Source organism: Staurois parvus, unplaced genomic scaffold, assembly GCF_062004578.1.
Source record: "Staurois parvus isolate SC_StPar_1 unplaced genomic scaffold, SC_StPar_1.0 ptg003485l, whole genome shotgun sequence".
NCBI classification, from domain to species: Eukaryota; Metazoa; Chordata; class Amphibia; order Anura; family Ranidae; genus Staurois; species Staurois parvus.
The window spans coordinates 3,951-28,502 of record NW_028321281.1 but is presented as its reverse complement, the minus strand read 5'-3'; the positions used below and the strand labels follow the sequence as shown (position 1 = coordinate 28,502).

At 52.6% G+C, this 24,552-nt stretch overlaps 1 protein-coding gene across 1 annotated transcript in view; it reads left to right on the top strand.

The window, feature by feature from the left end:
- Positions 1–23,827, top strand: part of LOC149427774 (phosphofurin acidic cluster sorting protein 2-like) — a 29,598-nt gene extending 5,771 nt beyond the window's left edge. Inside the window, exons 5-14 of the mRNA XM_089667682.1 lie at positions 676–758; positions 2,592–2,675; positions 2,764–2,820; positions 5,876–6,027; positions 7,547–7,619; positions 12,537–12,602; positions 17,362–17,486; positions 19,524–19,653; positions 22,646–22,750; positions 23,723–23,827. Of these exons, the coding sequence (XP_089523808.1) occupies positions 676–758; positions 2,592–2,675; positions 2,764–2,820; positions 5,876–6,027; positions 7,547–7,619; positions 12,537–12,602; positions 17,362–17,486; positions 19,524–19,653; positions 22,646–22,750; positions 23,723–23,827 (980 nt within the window). The remainder of the gene's footprint in view (positions 1–675; positions 759–2,591; positions 2,676–2,763; positions 2,821–5,875; positions 6,028–7,546; positions 7,620–12,536; positions 12,603–17,361; positions 17,487–19,523; positions 19,654–22,645; positions 22,751–23,722) is intronic.
- Positions 23,828–24,552: the final 725 nt, after the last annotated feature.

The following is a 24,552-nucleotide window of genomic DNA, read 5'->3' as shown; positions in this document are numbered from 1 at the left end:
CCTTGGAGCCACATGTAGCTTCTCATCTACTTCAGACACTGACTTTCCGGTTGGTGATTTCATGAAGAGACGTCGAAGTCGGCCCCAGGGCCAGTCTGAGTATTAAAGTGAACTTACCGTCATGTTTTAGAACAGGCTGCTGATAGCGGGACTTACCTGCTCTTGCTTTGGGTTTTAATCCTCCTCTGTTTTTGCTCCGCTAGCCATGTCCTGGCCGTGCTGGCTGACTTCAGGTATATAGATGCCCCATATGCCTGCCAGGACTGACAGCAGCTCCGGAGTCAGCAGTTCGGCGTCTTTCGCTCTGCCTGTCGGTGGCCCAGGGAGCAGCTGCACAATTGTTCTACACGGGAGCGAGTTTATAGCGGAGAATCCAGGAAAACTCTAAAGGTCCCGGCAGGCACAAGGAGCACCACCTACCTGAAGTCAACCAGCAGTACAGTTAGCGGAGGAAGAACCAAGGAGAACACAGAACAGGAAAAGTGGTCAGTCCCGCCATCTGATTTATATCATGGCTTCTATCACTTCCCATGAAGAAACATTTCATCCCATCGCAGAGGTCAGAATGTCCTCCTAGACTTATGGAGACGTTCCTGATCAGCCAGAGGTCTCCTGTACTCCTCCAATGTATTTCAGACACATCAGTGCCATGACTATATCTTGTGTCCCTTTCAGATGCCGATCAGTATTGGGAGGAGGAGGATGATGAGGACAGCTATTCCTCTGAACCCGAGGGCAGCGATGAAGGCCAAGGACAGGTGAAGTCTTCATCTATGCAGTCAGGGCTTCCTTCCTATAGACTCCACCCAAATCCTCATCCGGCTCCAGCAGAAACAATGGTGGTAGAACATCACCTCCCCCATCATACCCGGGTGTCCTCCTGTCTGGAGACTTGTGATAACCCCATCCGACCCTTCACCTCCCCCATCATACCCCAATGTTATCCTCTCTGGAAACTTGTGATAACCCCAGCCACCTCCTCACCTTCCCCATCACCCCCCAATGTCCTCCTGTCTGGAGACTTGTGATAACCCCATCCGACCCTTCACCTCCCCCATCATACCCCACTGTTATTCTCTCTGGAGACTTGTGATAACCCCAGCCACCTTCTCACCTCCCCCGTCATACCCCATTGTCTTTCTCTCTGTAGACCTGGGATAGCCCCAGCCACCTCCATCATACCCCAATGCTGTCCTATCTGGAGACTTGTGATGACCCATCGACCTCCTCACCTTCCCCATCACAACCTGAATGTCCTCCTCTCTGGAGAGTTGTGATGACCCCCATCCACCGCCGCTCCTCCCCCACACCCGAATTTCCTCCTTCTGAAGACTTGTAAAGATCCCATCCACCTCCCCCATCATACCCCAATCTCCTCCTGTCTGGAGACTTCTGATAATGCCATCCACCTCCTCACCTCCCCTATCATACTCCAATGCTGTCCTCTCTGGAGACTTGTGATGACCTATCCACCTCCTCCCCTCCCCTATCATACCTCAATGTCCTCCTTCTCGAGACTTGTGATGACCCCATCCATCTCCTCAATCATACCCCAATGTCCTCTCTGGAGACTTGTGATGGCCCCATCCACCTCCTCATCTCCCCCAGCATACCCCAATGTCCTCTCTGGAGACCTGTCATGACCCCATCCACCTCCTCACCTCCCCCATCATACCTCAATGTCCTCCTTCTGGAGACTTGTGATGACCCCCATCCACTGCTCCTCCTCCCCCATCATACCCCAATGTCCTCCTTCTGGAGGCTTGTAAAGACCCCATCCACCTTCTCACCTCCCCCATCATACCCCAATGTCCTTCTGTCTGGAGACTTGTGATGGCCCCATCCACCTCTGTCCCTCCCTCATCATACCCCAATGTCCTCCTCTCTCCCTCCCCCATCATACCCCAATGTCATCCTCTCTGGAGACTTGTGATGACCCCCATCCACCGCTCCTCCTCCCTCATCACACCCCAATGTCCTCCTTCTAGAGGCTTGTAATGACCCCATCCACCTCTTCACCTCCCCCATCATACCACAATGTCCTCCTTCTGAAGGCTTGTGATAACTCCATCCACCTCCCCCATCATACCCCAATGTCCTCCTGTCTGGAGACTTGGGATGACCCCATCCACCTCCTCACCTCCCCCATCATACCCCAATGTCCTCCTGTCTGGAGACTAGGGATGACTCCATCCACCTCCCCCCTCATACCCCAATGTCCTCCTTCTGGAGGTTTGTGGTGACCCCATCCACCTCTTCACCTCCCCCATCATACCCCAATGTCTGTCTCTCTAGAGAATTGTGATGGCCCCATCCACCTCCTCACCTCCCCCATCATACCCCAATGTCCTCCTCTCTGGAGACTTGTATTGACCCCATCCACCTCCTCCCCTCCCCTATCATACCTCAATGTCCTCCCTTCTGGAGACTTGTGGTGACCCCATCCACCTCCTCACCTCCCCCATCATACCCCAATGTCCTCCTCTCTGGAGACTTATAATGACTCCATCCACCTCCTCCCCTCCCCCATCATACCCCAATGTCCTCCTTCTGGAGACTTGTGATGACTCCATGTACCTCCTTTACTCCAGGATGTGGAGGATGAAGAGGAAGAAATTCGAAGGCCAAAGAAACTCAGCAGGAAGTTACTGCGCAGCGCCTCGCTCAGCCGCCAGGTAATGGCCCCAAAGTGGGCGTATATGGAGTGTTTATATACAAGACGCTGACTGGAGTGTATAATAAAGAATTCTCTTTCATTCACAGCCAAATTTTAAACAGAAGTTTGTGTCGTTATTGAAGAGATTCAAAGTGAATGATGATGTGAGTTCTCTGGAGATGACATTAACATGTCCCCTATATAACGCCCGCCTCCATATATAACGCCCGCCTCCATATATCTACAGTATATAACGCCCGCCTCCATATATGTACAGTATATACGCCCGCCTCCATATATCTACAGTATATAACGCCCGCCTCCATATATCTACAGTATATACGCCCGCCTCCATATATAACGCCCGCCTCCATATATCTACAGTATATACGCCCGCCTCCATATATAACGCCCGCCTCCATATATCTACAGTATATAACGCCCGCCTCCATATACGTACAGTATATACGCCCGCCTCCATATATAACGCCCGCCTCCATATATAACGCCCGCCTCCATATATAACGCCCGCCTCCATATAAAATGCCCGCCTCCATATATAACGCCCACCTCCATATACGTACAGTATATACGCCCGCCTCCATATATCTACAGTATATACGCCCGCCTCCATATATCTACAGTATATACGCCCGCCTCCATATATAACGCCCGCTTCCATATACGTACAGTATACAGTGCAGGAAATGCGTATTTGCCCCCCGGCTGATGCTGAATGTTTGCCCCTCACACAGAAACGATCGGTCTAACAATGGAATGTTCGCCCCTCACACAGAAACGATCGGTCTAACAATGGAATGTTCGCCCCCTCACACAGAAATGATCGGTCTAACAATGGAATGTTCGCCCCCTCACACAGAAATGATCGGTCTAACAATGGAATGTTCGCCCCCTCACACAGAAACGATCGGTCTAACACTGAGAGACAGAATACAACAAATAATTCAGCAGAAATGCGTCTAACAAATGATGACGGATCTGCATGTTCATGAGGGAAAGAAGGATTTGATCCCCTATCATTCAGCAGGATTTCTGGCTCCCAGGTGTCTCTCATACAGGTAACAAGCTGAGATTAGAAGCAGTCTCTTAAAGGGAGTGCTGCTAATCTCATTGTGTTCCCTGTATAACAGACACCTGTCCACAGGAGCCATCAAACCATCAGATTCCAAACTCTCCACCATGGCAAAGACCAAAGAGCTGTCCAAGGATGTCAGGGACAAGATGGTAGACCTACACAAGGCTGGACTGGGCTACCAAACTATGGCCAAGCAGCTTGGTGAGAAGGTGACAACAGTTGGTGCAATCATTCACAAATGGAAGAAACACAAAACAAGTGTCAGTCTCCCTAGGTCTGGTGCACCATGCAAGATCTCACCTCGTGGAGTGTCAATGATCATGAGAACAGTGAGGAATCATCCCAGAACTACACGTGAGGATCTTGTCAATGATCTCCAGGCAGCTGGGACCACAGTCACCAAGAAAACAATTGGTAACACACTACGCCGACAAGGACTGAAATCCTGCAGTGCCCGCACGGTCCCTCTGCTCAAGAAAGCCCATGTCCAGGCCCGTCTGAAGTCTGCCACTGAACATCTGAATGATGCCGAGGAGGACTGGTGGGAAGTGTTGTGGTCAGAGGAGACCAAAATCCAGCTCTTTGGCATCAACTCAACTCGCCATGTTTGGAGGAGGAGGAATGCTGCCTATGACCCCAAGAACACCATCCCAACTGTGAAACATGGTGGTGGAAACATTCTGCTTTGGGGGGGTTTTTCTGCTAAGGGGACAGGACAACTGCACCGCATCAAAGGGACGATGGACGGGGCAATGTACCCTCAAATCTTGGGGGAGAACCTTCTTCCCTCAGCCAGGGCATTGAAAATGGGTGGTGGATGGGTGTTCCAGCATGACAATGACCCAAAACACACGGCCAAGGCAACAAAGGAGCGGCTCAAGAAGAAGCACATTAAGGTCCTGGAGTGGCCTAGCCAGTCTCCACACCTTCATCCGATGGAAAATCTGTGGAGGAGCTGAAAGTTCGAGTTGCCAAATGTCAGCCACCAAACCTTAATGACTTGGAGAGGATCTGCCAAGAGGAGTGGGCCAAAATCCCTCCTGAGATGTGTGCGAACCTGGGGGCCAACTCCAGGAAACGTCTGACCTCTGTGATTGCCAACAAGGGATTGGCCACCAAGTACTAAGTCATGTTTTGTGAAGGGGATCAAATCCTTCTTTCCCTCATGAACATGCAGATCCGTCATCATTTGTTAGACGCATTTCTGCTGAATTTGTTGTTGTATTCTGTCTCTCAGTGTTACACCGAACATTCCATTGTTAGACCGATCATTTCTGTGTGAGGGGCGAACATTCCATTGTTAGACCGATCATTTCTGTGTGAGGGGCGAACATTCCATTGTTAGACCGATCATTTCTGTGTGAGGGGCGAACGTTCCATTGTTAGACCGATCATTTCTGTGTGAGGGGCGAACATTCCATTGTTAGACCGATCGTTTCTGTGTGAGGGGCGAACATTCCAGTGTTAGACCGATCGTTTCTGTGTGAGGGGCGAACATTCCATTGTTAGACCGATCGTTTCTGTGTGAGGGGCGAACATTCCATTGTTAGACTGATCATTTCTGTGTGAGGGGCGAACATTCCATTGTTAGACCGATCATTTCTGTGTGAGGGGCGAACATTCTATTGTTAGACCGATCGTTTCTGTGTGAGGGGCGAACATTCCATTGTTAGACCGATCATTTCTGTGTGAGGGGTGAACATTCCATTGTTAGACCGATCATTTCTGTGTGAGGGGCGAACATTCCATTGTTAGACCGATCGTTTCTGTGTGAGGGGCGAACATTCACCATCAGCCGGGGAGCAAATACGCATTTCCTGCACTGTATATACCTCACCCCATATGTCACTTCTATGTATATACACAGTATATGTTTTCCTGTATACACGATGCCTTCTCCAATCCCCCCCCATATGACATTTAGACCCCCCCATTCCATGTCTCTGATCATGGTGCCCCATGTGATCGTGCATCTCATTGACTGGAGTGCGCTCCTTCTGATTGGCTGTCCAGCCGGAGATCTCTATATATGTGAGATGATTGCGCTGTGTGGCCCCCGTGCTGTGATTTGGGCGGAGCTCCCCCCCCCCCCCGGATTTATTTGTCTTGTGTCTGTCCTGCAGCCGCTGGACGCGGAGCGGACGTGCCGGGAACAGGAGGAGGACGAGGAGCTGGGACTTCTCTATGACAGTCTGGATGAGTGTAATAATAGTGAGAGCGGATTCGATATCGAGGACAATGACAGCGTCATGAGCACCCCAAAACCAACACTGAGGTGAGCAGGAACCCCATCAGTCGTGGTCCCCAGAGACACTGATCCCCCAATTCTGAAATAAACGAGCCCCCTATAGTGAGCAGCCCCCCATAGTGATCAGCCCCCCATAGTGATCAGCCCCCCATAGTGATCAGCCCCCCATAGTGATCAGCCCCCCATAGTGATCAGCCCCCCATAGTGATCAGCCCCCGATAGTGAGCAGCCCTCCATAGTGAGTCCCCCATAGGGAGCCCTCTATTGGGAGCCCTCCATAGTGATCATCCCTCCATAGTGAGCCCCCCATAGTGAGCCCCCCATAGTGAACCCTTTATAGTGATCCCTCCATAGTGAGCTCTCCATAGTGAACCCCCCATAGTGATCCCTCATAGTGATCCCTCATAGTGATCAGCCCTCCATAGTGATCAGCCCTCCATAGTGATCAGCCCTCCATAGTGATCCCTCATAGTGATCAGCCCTCCATAGTGATCAGCCCTCCATAGTGATCAGCCCTCCATAGTGATCAGCCCTCCATAGTGATCAGCCCTCCATAGTGATCAGCCCTCCATAGTGATCAGCCCTCCATAGTGATCAGCCCTCCATAGTGAACACCTCATAGTGATCAGCCCTCCATAGTGATCCCTCCATAGTGATCCCTCCATAGTGATCCCTCCATAGTGATCCCTCCATAGTGAACCCTCCATAGTGAACCCCTCATAGTGATCAGCCCTCCATAGTGATCCCTCCATAGTGATCCCTCCATCGCGATCCCTCCATAGTGATCCCTCCATAGTGATCCCTCCATAGTGAACCCTTTATAGTGATCCCTCTATAGTGAACCCTTTATAGGGATCCCTCCATAGTGAATCCTCCATAGTGATCCCTCCATAGTGATCCCTCCATAGTGAGCTCTCCATAGTGTACCCCCCATAGTGAGCCCTCCATAGTGAACCTCTCATGGTGAGCCCTCCATAGTGAACCCCTCATAGTGAGCCCTCCATAGTGATCCCTCCATAGTGAACACCTCATAGTGATCAGCCCTCCATAGTGATCCCTCCATAGTGAACCCTCCATAGTGAACCCCTCATAGTGATCAGCCCTCCATCGCGATCCCTCCATCGCGATCCCTCCATAGTGATCCCTCCATCGCGATCCCTCCATAGTGATCCCTCCATAGTGATCCCTTTATAGTGATCCCTCTATAGTGAACCCTTTATAGGGATCCCTCCATAGTGAATCCTCCATAGTGATCCCTCCATAGTGATCCCTCCATAGTGATCCCTCCATAGTGTACCCCTCCATAGTGTACCCCCATAGTGAGCCCCTCATGGTGAGCCCTCCATAGTGAACCCCTCATAGTGAGCCCTCCATAGTGGACCACCACCAATTCCCAGCAGGGGATCTATGGAGAAGGCATTGGTGAACCCAGTGGAGCCCTCTATCACACATACTGGGAATGACACCAGAGATCACTGTTTTGGGTGGGGGAGGGTAATGCTGTGTGTCATCTGTGCTCTGATCTCGCACAATCCTCGACTTTCAGGAGATATTTTGAAGGCGTCTCCAATTCCGGCTCTCAGACCGAAATCAGTCAGAAGGGAACAGACAAGGCTGCAGTGAGTATAAAGCCATCCAGTAATATCTGACCAATCATACTGCAGGGGAAGGGTACACCCCACCCGATACCAACATCCAATCACATCTCAGCCATGTCCCACTGAGGTCCCCTGTGATCACACTATGACCAGATCTCAGCCTTGTCCCACCGAGGTCCCCTGTGACCACACTATGACCAGATCTCAGCCTTGTCCCACCGAGGTCCCCTGTGACCACACTATGACCAGATCCCAGCCATGTCCAACTGATGTTCTCTGTGACCACACTATGACCAGATCTCAGCCATGTCCAACCGAGGTCCCCTGTGACCACACTATGACCACATCTCAGCCATGTCCAACCTAGGTTCTCTGTGACCACACTATGACCAGATCTCAGCCTTGTCCCACCGAGGTCCCCTGTGACCACACTATGACCAGACAAGAGATCCCTGTGCTCAAATCCATACAGCTAGTGCATGCATTTATCCATCAGGTGCTAAAGGGGTGTAACCACATTAACTCTAGAAATTCTGAGGCCCCTCTGCACACGGCTATATACCCTTCCCAGCAGACTCTGCAATAAATGGGGATATTTAGTTCACACATATTACAATACAGGCTTAAGCCGGCCAACTGCATCAAAGTCATCCCTCTATGGCCAGTCCTACTCCGCCCTGCCTCTATGGCCAGTCCTACTCCGCTCTGCCTCTATGGCCAGTCCTACTCCGCCCTGCCTCTATGGCCAGTCCTACTCCGCCCTGCCTCTATGGCCAGTCCTACTCCGCCCTGCCTCTATGGCCAGTCCTACTCCGCCCTGCCTCTATGGCCAGTCCTACTCCGCCCTGCCTCTATGGCCAGTCCTACTCCGCTCTGCCTCTATGGCCAGTCCTACTCCGCTCTGCCTCTATGGCCAGTCCTACTCCGCTCTGCCTCTATGGCCGGTCCTACTCCGCCCTGCCTACACAATGCTAACATAGGGGAGAAGACACAATGGGGGAGCTACAAGGTTCAGAGAGCGTAGGCAGAGCGGAGTAGGACTGGCCATAGAGGCAGGGCGGAGTAGGACTGGCCATAGAGGCAGGGCGGAGTAGGACTGGCCATAGAGGGATGACTTTGATGCAGTTGGCCGGCTTAAGCCTGTATTGTAATATGTGTGAACTAAATATCCCCATTTATTGCAGAGTCTGCTGGGAAGGGTATATAGCCGTGTGCAGAGGGGCCTTCAGAATTTCCACACTATGACCAGATCTCAGCCATGTCCCACCGAGGTCCCCTGTGACCACACTATGACCAGATCCCAGCCATGTCCAACCGAGGTCCCCTGTGACCACACTATGACCAGATCTCAGCCATGTCCAACCGAGGTCCCCTTTGACCACACTATGACCAGATCTCAGCCATGTCAAACCGAGGTCCCCTGTGACCACACTATGACCAGATCTCAGCCATGTCAAACCGAGGTCCCCTGTGACCACACTATGACCAGATCTCAGCCATGTCCAACCGAGGTCTCCTGTGACCACACTATGACCAGATCTCAGCCATGTCCAACCGAGGTCCCCTGTGACCACACTATGACCAGATCCCAGCCATGTCAAACCGAGGTTCTCTGTGACCACACTATGACCAGATCTCAGCCATGTCCAACCGAGGTCTCCTGTGACCACACTATGACCAGATCTCAGCCATGTCCAACCGAGGTCCCCTGTGACCACACTATGACCAGATCCCAGCCATGTCAAACCGAGGTTCTCTGTGACCACACTATGACCAGATCTCAGCCATGTCCAACCAAAGTTCTCTGTGACCACACTATGACCAGATCTCAGCCATGTCCCACCGAGGTCCCCTGTGACCACACTATGACCAGATCTCAGCCTTGTCCCACCGAGGTCCCCTGTGACCACACTATGACCAGATCTCAGCCTTGTCCCACCGAGGTCCCCTGTGACCACACTATGACCAGATCTCAGCCTTGTCCCACCGAGGTCCCCTGTGATCACACTATGACCAGATCCCAGACATGTCCAACCAAGGTCCCCTATGACCAGATCTCAGCCATGTCCCACCGAGGTCCCCTGTGACCACACTATGACCAGATCCCAGCCATGTCCAACCGAGGTCCCCTGTGACCACACTATGACCAGATCTCAGCCATGTCCAACCGAGGTCCCCTTTGACCACACTATGACCAGATCTCAGCCATGTCAAACCGAGGTCCCCTGTGACCACACTATGACCAGATCTCAGCCATGTCAAACCGAGGTCCCCTGTGACCACACTATGACCAGATCTCAGCCATGTCCAACCGAGGTCTCCTGTGACCACACTATGACCAGATCTCAGCCATGTCCAACCGAGGTCCCCTGTGACCACACTATGACCAGATCCCAGCCATGTCAAACCGAGGTTCTCTGTGACCACACTATGACCAGATCTCAGCCATGTCCAACCAAAGTTCTCTGTGACCACACTATGACCAGATCTCAGCCATGTCCAACCGAGGTCCCCTGTGACCACACTATGACCAGATCTCAACCATGTCCCACCGAGGTCCTCTGTGACCACACTATGACCAGATATTAGTCTTGTCCTACTGAGGCCCCCTGGGACCACACTATGATCAGATCTCAGCCATATCTCACCAGGGTCCCCTGTGACCACACTACGACCAGATCTGAGTTATGTCCCCCAGAGTTCTCCTGTGACCACACCATGACCAGATCTGAGTTATTTAACCCTGAGGTTACCTGTGACCACACCATGACTAGATCTGAGTCATATCCCCAGAGGTCCCCTGTGACCACGCTATGACTAGATCTGAGTTATGTCCCCCAGAGTTCTCCTGTGACCACACCATGACCGGATCTGAGTTATTTCCCCCAGAGTTCTCCTGTGACCACACTATGACCAGATCTGAGTTATTTCCCCCAGAGTTCTCCTGTGACCACACCATGACCGGATCTGAGTTCTGTCCCCCAGAGGTCCCCTGTGACCACACCATGACCAGATCTGAGTTATGTCCCCCAGAGTTCTCCTGTGACCACACCATGACCAGATCTGAGTTATGAGGTCACCTGTGACCAAACCATGACCAGATCTGAGTCATGTCCCCAGAGGTGCCCTGTGAGCACACTATGACCAGATCTGAGTTATGTCCCCCAGAGGTCCCCTGTGAGCACAGTATGACCAGATCTGAGTTATGTCCCCCAGTGGTCCCCTGTGACCATACCATGACCAGATCTGAGTCATGTCCCCAGAGTTCCCCTGTGACCACACCATGACCAGATCTGAGTTATGTCCCCCAGAGTTCCCCTGTGAGCACAGTATGACCAGATCTGAGTTATGTCCCCCAGAGTTCCCCTGTGAGCACAGTATGACCAGATCTGAGTTATGTCCCCCAGAGTTCCCCTGTGAGCACAGTATGACCAGATCTGAGTTATGTCCCCCAGACGTCTCCTGTAACCACACCATGACCAGATCTGAGTTATGTCCCCCAGAGTTCCCCTGTGACCACACCATGACCAGATCTGAGTTATGTCCCCCAGAGTTCCCCTGTGACCACACCATGACCAGATCTGAGTTATTTCCCCCAGAGTTCTCCTGTGACCACACTATGACCAGATCTGAGTTATGTCCCCCAGAGTTCCCCTGTAACCACACCATGACCAGATCTGAGTTATGTCCCCCAGAGTTCCCCTGTAACCACACCATGACCAGATCTGAGTCATGTCCCCAGAGTTCCCCTGTGAGCACAGTATGACCAGATCTGAGTTATGTCCCCCAGAGTTCCCCTGTGAGCACAGTATGACCAGATCTGAGTTATGTCCCCCAGAGGTCCCCTGTGAGCACAGTATGACCAGATCTGAGTTATGTCCCCCAGAGTTCCCCTGTGACCATACCATGACCAGATCTGAGTTATGTCCCCCAGAGGTCCCCTGTGAGCACAGTATGACCAGATCTGAGTTATGTCCCCCAGAGGTCCCCTGTGACCACACTGTGACCAGATGTCTGCAGTCTCACGTCACATACTATGTACTATATGCATACAATGAAATGCTGTATCTATCTCTTTGTCAGTCTGTAGACTTAAAGTGGTTGTAAAGCTCAGGCCTGAAATCTGAACAAAGCACATCCCTCTATAGTGTGTCCTTGTGTCAGTCCACAGCACTGATGTTATTTCTGTCTGCTGCCTCCTAACTCTGCTATCAGCATGAGTCACTTCTGGCAAATTTCCCTGACACCAAGAGATAAATGGTGACAGGGGAGGAACTCCAGCACACAGCCTGTGATTGATAGCCTCAGCTCTGTTGCTGTGTGGAGGGGGTGTGCCTCTTTCCTCCAGTCAGCACTTAGAGCTCTCCTCACTGATCTAACTTCAGCTCCCAGCCCCTGCTTTTCAGAGATGGGAGATCCTGTGTAAATTCTGCACTTTGAATGGCTGTAGGGGACAGACGGCTGTAGATAAAACAGGTACAACTTATGTAGGAGGATGTGTTTCATCTGTATCTCCTGAGGCCGGTCACTGCACCTGGTGTATGGAGGGTTTACGATAGAAGCCTGGAGCCGTTTCATGTCTGTCTCATAGAAAGATTTAGCAAAGTCCCATTTCCAATGGCCAGACAATGTTTTTCTGTGTCGGTTGGTTGGAGGAGTTCGGTTGACTCCTCCTACATCTGGAATATTTGGTGTTTCTGGCTCCATCACGTCTGTAATTGATGATGTTTTTGGTTGAGGATTTCGGGTTTATCAATTGTACGTAAGTCAGGAGCAGCATCTTCCTCCATCATCACATCTGTAATTCATTGTCCATCTCCACCAGCAAGTGGGGGGTAAGTGGGGTACAACACCCCGAAACAGGCATGCACTCACCCACATGGGGATCAGCCCGCTCACCCAGGAATCTGACGATAAATTGGATGTTCTTTCTTCCAGATGGACAGAGGTGATCAGAAACTTGTCCACACACGCTCTGAGGACACGGACCCGGGACTGACTGATGTGAGTCTTCTCCATACAAATCCACCGTTACCAGACCTGGCACCAGGAATTCAACATTTACACGGCCAAACTCGTCCTACACACGTGGCCAAACTCGTCCTACACACGTGGCCAAACTCGTCCTACAAACGTGGCCAAACTCGTCCTACAAACGTGGCCAAACTCGTCCTACACACGTGGCCAAACTCGTCCTACACACGTGGCCAAACTCGTCCTACACACGTGGCCAAACTCGTCCTACACACGTGGCCAAACTCGTCCTACACACGTGGCCAAACTCGCCCTACACACATGGCCAAACTCGTTCTACACACGTGGCCACACATCAGTCGCCCTACACACGTGGCCAAGCTCGCCCTACACGCGTGGCCAAGCTCGCCCTACACGCGTGGCCAAGCTCGCCCTACACACGTGGCCAAGCTCGCCCTACACGCGTGGCCAAGCTCGCCCTACACGCGTGGCCAAGCTCGCCCTACACGCGTGGCCAAGCTCGCCCTACACGCGTGGCCAAGCTCGCCCTACACGCGTGGCCAAGCTCGCCCTACACACGTGGCCAAGCTCGCCCTACACACGTGGCCAAGCTCGCCCTACACACGTGGCCAAGCTCGCCCTACACACGTGGCCAAGCTCGCCCTACACACGTGGCCAAGCTCGTCCTACACACAACTGCTGACTACATCTCTGCCTGTCCTCCCTCCACAGATCAATTGTATCTATCAGCAGACCCAATCTTCTGTGTAAAAATTGAGTAAGATTGTCTTCTGTGACCACACCATGGCCAGATCTGAGTCATGTCCCACAGAGTTATCCTATGAACACACCATGGCCAGATCTGAGTCATGTTGCCCAGAGTTCTCCTGTGACCACACCATGACCAGATCTGAGTCATGTCCCACAGAGGTCCCCTGTGACCACACCATGGCCAGATCTGAGTCATGTCCCACAGAGGTCCCCTGTGACCACACCATGGCCAGATCTGAGTCATGTCCTACAGAGGTCTCCTGTGACCACACTATGACCAGATCTGAGTCATGTCCTCCAGAGGTCCCCTGTGACCACACTATGACCAGATCTGAGTCATGTCCTCCAGTGGTCCCCTGTGACCACACTATGACCAGATCTGAGTCATGTCCTCCAGAGGTCCCCTGTGACCACACCATGGCCAGATCTGAGTCATGTCCCACAGAGGTCCCCTGTGACCACACCATGGCCAGATCAGAGTCATGTCCCACAGAGGTCCCCTGTGACCACACCATGGCCAGATCAGAGTCATGTCCCACAGAGGTCCCCTGTGACCACACCATGGCCAGATCAGAGTCATGTCCCACAGAGGTCCCCTGTGACCACACCATGGCCATATCAGAGTCATGTCCCACAGAGGTCCCCTGTGACCACACCATGGCCAGATCAGAGTCATGTCCCACAGAGGTCCCCTGTGACCACACCATGGCCAGATCAGAGTCATGTCCCACAGAGGTCCCCTGTGACCACACCATGGCCATATCAGAGTCATGTCCTCCAGAGGTCCCCTGTGACCACACCATGACCAGATCTGAGTCATGTCCTCCAGAGGTCCCCTGTGACCACACCATGACCAGATCTGAGTCATGTCCTCCAGAGGTCCCCTGTGACCACACCATGACCAGATCTGAGTCATGTCCTCCAGAGGTCCCCTGTGACCACACCATGACCAGATCTGAGTCATGTCCTCCAGAGGTCCCCTGTGACCACACTATGACCAGATCTGAGTCATGTCCTCCAGTGGTCCCCTGTGACCACACCATGACCAGATCTGAGTCATGTCCTCCAGAGGTCCCCTGTGACCACACCATGACCAGATCTGAGTCATGTCCTCCAGAGGTCCCCTGTGACCACACCATGACCAGATCTGAGTCATGTCCTCCAGTGGTCCCCTGTGACCACACCATGACCAGATCTGAGTCATGTCCTCCAGAGGTCCCCTGTGACCACACCATGACCAGATCTGAGTCATGTCCTCCAGAGGTCCCCTGTGACCACGCTGTGATCAACAGTTCAGCATGGATCAGCATATTGCGGAACCTTAGAGGCATGCTCTGCTTGTGTAGATAGTTTTATACATTAGTTGAATTTTAAAATTGCAAAAACTGCAAAAACGGCTTCATTGAATTTTCCTCCATTTGTTGAAATGCACTTCTGTGAATAATCCTAACCCTAATGTAATATCAGGAGCTCAGGTTTTCACAGATGGAGTTAGAGGAAGTAGTGTGACACCCAGACTGATGTGTGAGGAGATGGAAGGGGTGAGCGGAGGAGCAGAGGGAAAGATTTGGGTGTCATCAACATTGAGCTGATATTGGAAGCCATGAGAGGTTTTCAATGGCCAAGAGAGGTGGGGATCCCTATGGAAAAATGAAGCAGAAAGGATGAGACGGAGTTGTAGGTGACACTGAAGGAAAAGATCTGATTGGTAGGAGGAGAACCAGACAGGAGTAGATCCTTGGAGACCAAGAGAATGAAGTTTTCTAAGGAGGAGTGGGTGGTCAAAGGCAGCAGAAAGGTGTATAGTAAGAGTATGGAGTCATGGCCATTAGTTTAGGCAGTTAGTCATTCGTTCTGGTAGAGAGGTTTCAGTGGAATGTTGAGGGTGGAAGCCAGACTGTAGGGGGTCAGGAAGTTATCAGTGAGACATAAGCTCAGATGGTTGGAGACAAGGAATTTAAAGAGGTTTGGAGGCAAATGGGAGCAGAGAGATGGGTCTTAATTTGTTCAGATTGGTGGGGTCCAATGAGGGTTCTTCAAGTATTGGGCTGACCAGTGTATGTTTGAGAAAGGGGGATCACAGCAGTTGTGAGGGAGCAGAGTCCATGGGGCAGGTGGACTTCAGAAAAGAGTTTGGCAACTTCCTCTGTGCACAGAGGGTGAAGAGAGCAAAGGATGAAGTGCGGGGTTAGAACAGGTATGCCAGTTGGGTGGTTGGAGGAGAAAGCTGGACAGTGGAGATCTCACCACAAGTTGCATCAGCCCTGTTTTTGGAAATGATTGCCAATCTTCTGAGCAGGGATTGGTGGAGACAGTGGAGGACAAAGCAGAGAGAGACAATCGACAAAGACTGGATGATAGGTGTTAATGGGGGCAACAAAGTAGGGTTGTTTAGCAGCATGGAGGCCGCAGTTGTGGGATGAAGTCTTGTAGGGTCTTAGATTTATGACATTGTCACTCAAGACCACGACTATGTCTATTGAGACCTCTGGTGACATCTGTTTTTTGGGGTTGTATTTGTGTCTGGGAAGGGGGGGGTGAGTTTTTTGGGGTGCAATGAACCTAAATAGCTCCTGAGGGTTAAAAAAACTTCTTTCAACTCTGCCAGGCCTGTTCTGGTACTAGAAGAAAGCTGACCCATACCCTAATGGTAACCCCGATCCTAGCATTACCTATAGAGGTAACCCCGATCCTAGCATTACCCATAGAGGTAACCCCGATCCTAGCATTACCTATAGAGGTAACCCCGATCCAGCATTACCCATAGAGGTAACCCCGATCCTAGCATTACCCATAGAGGTAACCCCGATCCAGCATTACCCATAGAGGTAACCCCGATCCTAGCATTACCCATAGAGGTAACCCCGATCCTAGCATTACCCATAGAGGTAACCCCGATCCTAGCATTACCTATAGAGGTAACCCCGATCCAGCATTACCCATAGAGGTAACCCCGATCCAGCATTACCCATAGAGGTAACCCCGATCCTAGCATTACCCATAGAGGTAACCCCGATCCTAGCATTATCCATAGAGGTAACCCCGATCCTAGCATTATCCATAGAGGTAACCCCGATCCTAGCATTATCCATAGAGGTAACCCCGATCCTAGCATTACCCATAGAGGTAACCCCGATCCTAACATTACCCATAGAGGTAACCCCGATCCTAGCATTACCCATAGAGGTAACCCCAATCCTAGCATTACCCATAGAGGTAACCCCGATCCTAGCATTATCCATAGAGGTAACCCCGATCCTAGCATTACCCACAGAGGTAACCCCGATCCTAGCATTACCCATAGAGGTAACCCCGATCCTAACATCCATAGAGGTAACCCCGATCCTAACATCCATAGAGGTAACCCCGATCCTAGCATTATCCATAGAGGTAACCCCGATCCTAACATCCATAGAGGTAACCCCGATCCTAGCATTACCCATAGAGGTAACCCCGATCCTAGCATTACCCACAGAGGTAACCCCGATCCTAGCATTACCCATAGAGGTAACCCCGATCCTAACATCCATAGAGGTAACCCCGATCCTAACATCCATAGAGGTAACCCCGATCCTAGCATTATCCATAGAGGTAACCCCGATCCTAGCATTACCCACAGAGGTAACCCCAATCCTAGCATTACCCATAGAGGTAACCCCGATCCTAGCATTACCCATAGAGGTAACCCTGAAAGTATCCTATTCTCTGTATATAAACAAAGCCATGTGATCACTGCTAGGAGCACTGCACTCTTTAAAGGGAAACATCTTTTTCAACTGATTTCACGTAGTCGGTGTTGAAATTGGAGGCTATTGTAGATGAAATGTTGGTGAAGGTGAAATTGCCTGCTAATCCATTCCCATCACCAAAACCAGCTGGTTGGAAGATGGCGCTCATTATTAGCCCCTCCTCCTCTTTGTGCCTCTTGGAGAGTCCTCTAAGCTTTGAACTGATGTGAATCTCCATGTGGAATAAATGACTGAAGAACTAACACGGTGTATCAATTCCTTCTGATTAGGAAGCCAGTGAACCTGTACCGGCAACATCCCTGGCACCAGATCTGGGCTCCTGGGAGCCCACCGAGCGAATGCCGCATCTGGGTATGATTTCCAGAACAGAGTCCCAAATTATTATGTCTCCCAGGTAATAAATCTCTTACCAGAATATATCACTGCTGAGACCTTACCAGTCACATAATGGTGGATACATGATGTATGTCAGGCACAGTGCCGGTAACGGTGATATAATGAAAGGAATGGTGCTGGTTATGGTATGTTGAATAAGGAGCCAGTAGTGGTGCGTTGTGATGGGTATGGTGATGGTAATGGTGATATGTGATGGGTATGGTGATGGTAATGGTGATATGTGATGGGTATGGTGATGGTAATGGTGATATGTGATGGGTATGGTGATGGTAATGGTGATATGTGATGGGTATGGTGATGGTAATGGTGATATGTGATGGGTATGGTGCTAGTAATGGTGATATGTGATGGGTATGGTGGTGGTAATGGTGATATGTGATGGGTATGGTGGTGGTAATGGTGATATGTGATGGGTATGGTGATGGTAATGGTGATATGTGATGGGTATGGTGATATGTGATGGGTATGGTGGTGGTAATGGTGATATGTGATGGGTATGGTGATGGTAATGGTGATATGTGATGGGTATGGTGATGGTAATGGTGATATGTGATGGGTATGGTGGTGGTAATGGTGATATGTGATGGGTATGGTGATGGTAATGGTGATATGTGATGGGTATGGTGATGGTAATGGTGATATGTGATGGGTATGGTGATGGTAATGGTGATATGTGATGGGTATGGTGATGGTAATGGTGATATGTGATGGGTATGGTGATGGTAATGGTGATATGTGATGGGTATGGTGATGGTAATGGTGATATGTGATGGGTATGGTGATGGTAATGGTGATATGTGATGGGTATGGTGATTGTAATGGTGATATGTGATGGGTATGGTGATATGTGATGGGTATGGTGATGGTAATGGTGATATGTGATGGGTATGGTGATGGGTATGGTGATGGTAATGGTGATATGTGATGGGTATGGTGATGGAAATGGTGATATGTGATGGGTATGGTAATGGTGATATGTGATGGGTATGGTGATGGTAATGGTGATATGTGATGGGTATGGTGATGGTAATGGTGATGTGATGGGTATGGTGATGGTAATGGTGATATGTGATGGGTATGGTGATGGTAATGGTGATATGTGATGGGTATGGTGCTAGTAATGGTGATATGTGATGGGTATGGTGGTGGTAATAGTGATATGTGATGGGTATTGGGGTGGTAATGGTGATATGTGATGGTATGGTGATGGTGATGTGTTGGGTATGGTGGTACCTATGGGTATGGTGGTGGTAATGATGATATGTGTTGGGTATGGTGGTAGTGATGGGTATGGTGGTACCGATGGGTATGGTGGTGGTAATGGTGAGATGTGATGGGTACGGTGGCGGTAATGGTGAGGTGTGATGTGTTGGGTATGGTGGTACCGATGGGTATGGTGGTGGTAATGGTGGTACCGATGGGTATGGTGATGGTAATGGTGAGATGTGATGGGTACGGTGGCGGTAATGGTGAGGTGTGATGGGTACGGTGGCGGTAATGGTGAGGTGTGATGTGTTGGGTATGGTGGTACCGATGGGTATGGTGGTGGTAATGGTGGTACCGATGGGTATGGTGGTGGTAATGGTGGTACCGATGGGTATGGTGGTGGTAATGGTGGTACCGATGGGTATGGTGGTGGTAATGGTGGTACCGATGGGTATGGTGGTGGTAATGGTGGTACCGATGGGTATGGTGGTGGTAATGGTGGTACCGATGGGTATGGTGGTGGTAATGGTGGTACCGATGGGTATGGTTGGTAATGGTGGTACCGATGGGTATGGTGGTGGTAATGGTGGTACCGATGGGTATGGTGGTGGTAATGGTGGTACCGATGGGTATGGTGGTGGTAATGGTGGTACCGATGGGTATGGTGGTGGTAATGGTGGTACCGATGGGTATGGTGGTGGTAATGGTGGTACCGATGGGTATGGTGGTGGTAATGGTGGTACCGATGGGTATGGTGGTGGTAATGGTGGTACTGATGGGTACGGGTCTGGAATAGGTAAGGTCGGTGATATTTATATCCTTCTCTCAGACAGGAAAATAAATTGTCCCGAGGTCCTCGCAGTGTTTCTATGAGGGATCGGCAGAATTCTCGAGCTACGGGTGACCGCGGGAGCAGCCTGGAAGGTGAATTTTCTCCAGACTCGCGGCTCTGCAGTCAGGTAGGTCCATGAGATTTGGGTGCTCTTAGTAGGTGATGGTCCCATCAATGTCTATGGAAAGCCAGGTGTAACATGCAGCCATAGACACATTGCAGCCAGGCGTTGTGCGGCCCGACTGGGAGATGATTGGCCGGCACCAGCAGAGAAAACTACAAATCACTTCTCACCAGTTCAGGTCATTCAGTGATGGCTGCTATGGAGTGGGGGAAAAATAGTGCACCCCTCCTCCACCACCGCTCACAGTGTTCCTGGATGGATATGAGGTGGTGTACCCCTCCCCCACCATCGCTCAGTGTTCCTGGATGGATATGAGGTGCTGTACCCCTCCTCCACCATCGCTCACAGTGTTCCTGGATGGATATGAGGTGGTGTACCCCTCCTCCACCACCGCTCACAGTGTTCCTGGATGGATATGAGGTGGTGTACCCCTCCCCCACCATCGCTCACAGTGTTCCTGGATGGATATGAGGTGGTGTACCCCTCCCCCACCATCGCTCACAGTGTTCCTGGATGGATATGAGGTGGTGTACCCCTCCCCCACCATCGCTCACAGTGTTCCTGGATGGATATGAGGTGGTGTACCCCTCCCCCACCATCGCTCACAGTGTTCCTGGATGGATATGAGGTGCTGTACCCCTCCCCCACCATCGCTCACAGTGTTCCTGGATGGATATGAGGTGGTGTACCCCTCCTCCCCCATGGCTCACAGTGTTCCTGGATGGATATGAGGAGGTGTACCCCTCCTCCACCATCGCTCACAGAGTTCCTGGATGGATATGAGGAGGTGTACCCCTCCTCCCCCATCGCTCAGTGTTCCTGGATGGATATGAGGAGGTGTACCCCTCCCCCACCATCGCTCACAGTGTTCCTGGATGGATATGAGGTGCTGTACCCCTCCCCCACCATCGCTCACAGTGTTCCTGGATGGATATGAGGTGCTGTACCCCTCCCCCACCATCGCTCACAGTGTTCCTGGATGGATATGAGGTGGTGTACCCCTCCTCCCCCATCGCTCACAGTGTTCCTGGATGGATATGAGGAGGTGTACCCCTCCTGCACCATCGCTCACAGTGTTCCTGGATGGATATGAGGAGGTGTACCCCTCCTCCCCCATCGCTCAGTGTTCCTGGATGGATATGAGGAGGTGTACCCCTCCCCCACCATCGCTCACAGTGTTCCTGGATGGATATGAGGTGCTGTACCCCTCCCCCACCATCGCTCACAGTGTTCCTGGATGGATATGAGGTGGTGTACCCCTCCTCCACCATCGCTCACAGTGTTCCTGGATGGATATGAGGTGGTGTACCCCTCCTCCCCCATCGCTCACAGTGTTCCTGGATGGATATGAGGAGGTGTACCCCTCCTCCACCATCGCTCACAGTGTTCCTGGATGGATATGAGGTGGTGTACCCCTCCTCCCCCATCGCTCACAGTGTTCCTGGATGGATATGAGGAGGTGTACCCCTCCCCCACCATCGCTCACAGTGTTCCTGTATATATCCCTCTCCTGTAGATATATCGGAGAACGTCTCCAGTCAGTATTTGTCTTTAGGCGCAGTCTGTGGACACAGATACATGGGGATCCCCTCCCCCTCTCGGTGTAGAGAGCCCCTCCCCCTCTCAGTGTAGAGAGCCCCTCCCCCTCTCAGTGTAGAGAGCCCCTCCCCCTCTCTGTGTAGAGAGCTCCCTCCCCCTCTCTGTGTAGAGAGCCCCTCCCCCTCTCTGTGTAGAGAGCCCCTCCCCCTCTCTGTGTAGAGAGCCCCTCCCCCTCTCTGTGTAGAGAGCCCCTCCCCCTCTCTGTGTAGAGAGCCCCTCCCCCTCTCTGTGTAGAGAGCCCCCTCCCCCTCTCTGTGTAGAGAGCCCCTCCCCTCTCGGTGTAGAGAGCTCCCTCCCCCTCTCGGTGTAGAGAGCTCCCTCCCCCTCTCGGTGTAGAGAGCTCCCTCCCCCTCTCTGTGTAGAGAGCTCCCTCCCCCTCTCTGTGTAGAGAGCTCCCTCCCCCTCTCGGTGTAGAGAGCTCCCTCCCCCTCTCGGTGTAGAGAGCTCCCTCCCCCTCTCGGTGTAGAGAGCTCCCTCCCCCTCTCGGTGTAGAGAGCTCCCTCCCCCTCTCGGTGTAGAGAGCTCCCTCCCCCTCTCGGTGTAGAGAGCCCCTCCCCCTCTCTGTGTAGAGAGCCCCTCCCCCTCTCTGTGTAGAGAGCTCCCTCCCCCTCTCTGTGTAGAGAGCTCCCTCCCCCTCTCGGTGTAGAGAGCTCCCTCCCCCTCTCTGTGTAGAGAGCCCCTCCCCCTCTCGGTGTAGAGAGCTCCCTCCCCCTCTCGGTGTAGAGAGCCCCTCCCCCTCTCGGTGTAGAGAGCTCCCTCCCCCTCTCTGTGTAGAGAGCCCCTCCCCCTCTCGGTGTAGAGAGCTCCCTCCCCCTCTCGGTGTAGAGAGCTCCCTCCCCCTCTCGGTGTAGAGAGCTCCCTCCCCCTCTCGGTGTAGAGAGCTCCCTCCCCCTCTCGGTGTAGAGAGCTCCCTCCCCCTCTCGGTGTAGAGAGCTCCCTCCCCCTCTCGGTGTAGAGAGCTCCCTCCCCCTCTCGGTGTAGAGAGCTCCCTCCCCCTCTCGGTGTAGAGAGCTCCCTCCCCCTCTCGGTGTAGAGAGCTCCCTCCCCCTCTCGGTGTAGAGAGCTCCCTCCCCCTCTCTGTGTAGAGAGCTCCCTCCCCCTCTCGGTGTAGAGAGCTCCTCCCCCCTCTCTGTGTAGAGAGCTCCCTCCCCCTCTCGGTGTAGAGAGCTCCCTCCCCCTCTCTGTGTAGAGAGCTCCTCCCCCTCTCTGTAGAGAGCCCCTCCCCCCTCTCTGTAGAGAGCCCCTCCCCCCTCTCTGTAGAGAGCTCCTCCCCCCTCTCTGTAGAGAGCTCCTCCCCCCTCTCTGTAGAGAGCCCCTCCCCCCTCTCTGTAGAGAGCCCCTCCCCCCTCTCTGTAGAGAGCCCCTCCCCCTCATTGATATTTGGCTTCTCCTATAGGTGCCCCGAAAGTCTGTATTTGATGAACTGAATGAGATTCTCGGAGCAGAACAGCAGCTTCCAGACTCCATCATCCTCGTCAACACTACGGACTGGCATGGACAGGTGAGGGATGATGGGCGGGAGTACGATCAGTTCGGGGGAGGAGACGGGTGAGGGATGATGGGCGGGAGTGGGGTCAGATCGGGGGAGGAGACAGGTGAGGGATGATGGCGGGAGTACGATCAGTTCGGGGGAGGAGACAGGTGAGGGATGATGGCGGGAGTACGATCAGTTCGGGGGAGGAGACAGGTGAGGGATGATGGGCGGGAGTACGATCAGTTCGGGGGAGGAGACAGGTGAGGGATGATGGCGGGAGTACGATCAGTTCGGGGGAGGAGACAGGTGAGGGATGATGGGCGGGAGTACGATCAGTTCGGGGGAGGAGACGGGTGAGGGATGATGGGCGGGAGTGGGGTCAGATCGGGGGAGGAGACAGGTGAGGGATGATGGCGGGAGTACGATCAGTTCGGGGGAGGAGACAGGTGAGGGATGATGGGCGGGAGTACGATCAGTTCGGGGGAGGAGACGGGTGAGGGATGATGGGCGGGAGTACGATCAGTTCGGGGGAGGAGACGGGTGAGGGATGATGGGCGGGAGTGGGGTCAGATCGGGGGAGGAGACAGGTGAGGGATGATGGCGGGAGTACGATCAGTTCGGGGGAGGAGACAGGTGAGGGATGATGGGCGGGAGTGGGGTCAGATCGGGGGAGGAGACAGGTGAGGGATGATGGGCGGGAGTACGATCAGTTCGGGGGAGGAGACAGGTGAGGGATGATGGGCGGGAGTACGATCAGTTCGGGGGAGGAGACAGGTGAGGGATGATGGGCGGGAGCACGATCAGTTCGGGGGAGGAGACAGGTGAGGGATGATGGGCGGGAGTGGGGTCAGGTTGGGGGAGGAGACAGAGTAGGGATGATGGGCGGGAGTACGATCAGATCGGGGGAGGATGACAGGTGGGGGTGGGGTCAGGCGAGTGCCCAGTACTGACCAGTCCCTTTTGCTGATGTGGTTCCTCTCCGGTGCGTTCATCTCTCAGTACGTCCGAGAACAATTATCGGGAAAACTCCAAACCGTCTCCACGTGTTCCTCCGCCGATGTGCAGGCCGCCTTCTGTGGGATCATCACCCGGATCCAGAGATAGTGAGTACACCCCCCCCCCACCGATTGTACCCCCCCCGTGTGTAATATACAGAGATAGTGAGTACACCCCCCCCCCACCGATTGTACCCCCCCCCCGTGTGTAATATACAGAGATAGTGAGTACACCCCCCCCCCCACCGTGTGTAATATACAGAGATAGTGAGTACACCCCCCCCCCCACCGATTGTACCCCCCCCGTGTGTAATATACAGAGATAGTGAGTACACCCCCCCCCCACCGATTGTACCCCCCCCCGTGTGTAATATACAGAGATAGTGAGTAAACCCCCCACCGTGTGTAATATACAGAGATAGTGAGTACACCCCCCCCCCACCGATTGTACCCCCCCCCGTGTGTAATATACAGAGATAGTGAGTAAACCCCCCACCGTGTGTAATATACAGAGATAGTGAGTACACCCCCCCCCCGTGTGTAATATACAGAGATAGTGAGTACACCCCCCCCCCGTGTGTAATATACAGAGATAGTGAGTACACCCCCCCCCCACCGATTGTACCCCCCCCCCCGTGTGTAATATACAGAGATAGTGAGTACACCCCCCCCGTGTGTAATGTACAGAGATAGTGAGTACACCCCCCCCCCCACCGTGTGTAATATACAGAGATAGTGAGTACACCCCCCCCCCCCACACCGATTGTACCCCCCCCCCCGTGTGTAATATACAGAGATAGTGAGTACACCCCCCCCCCGTGTGTAATATACAGA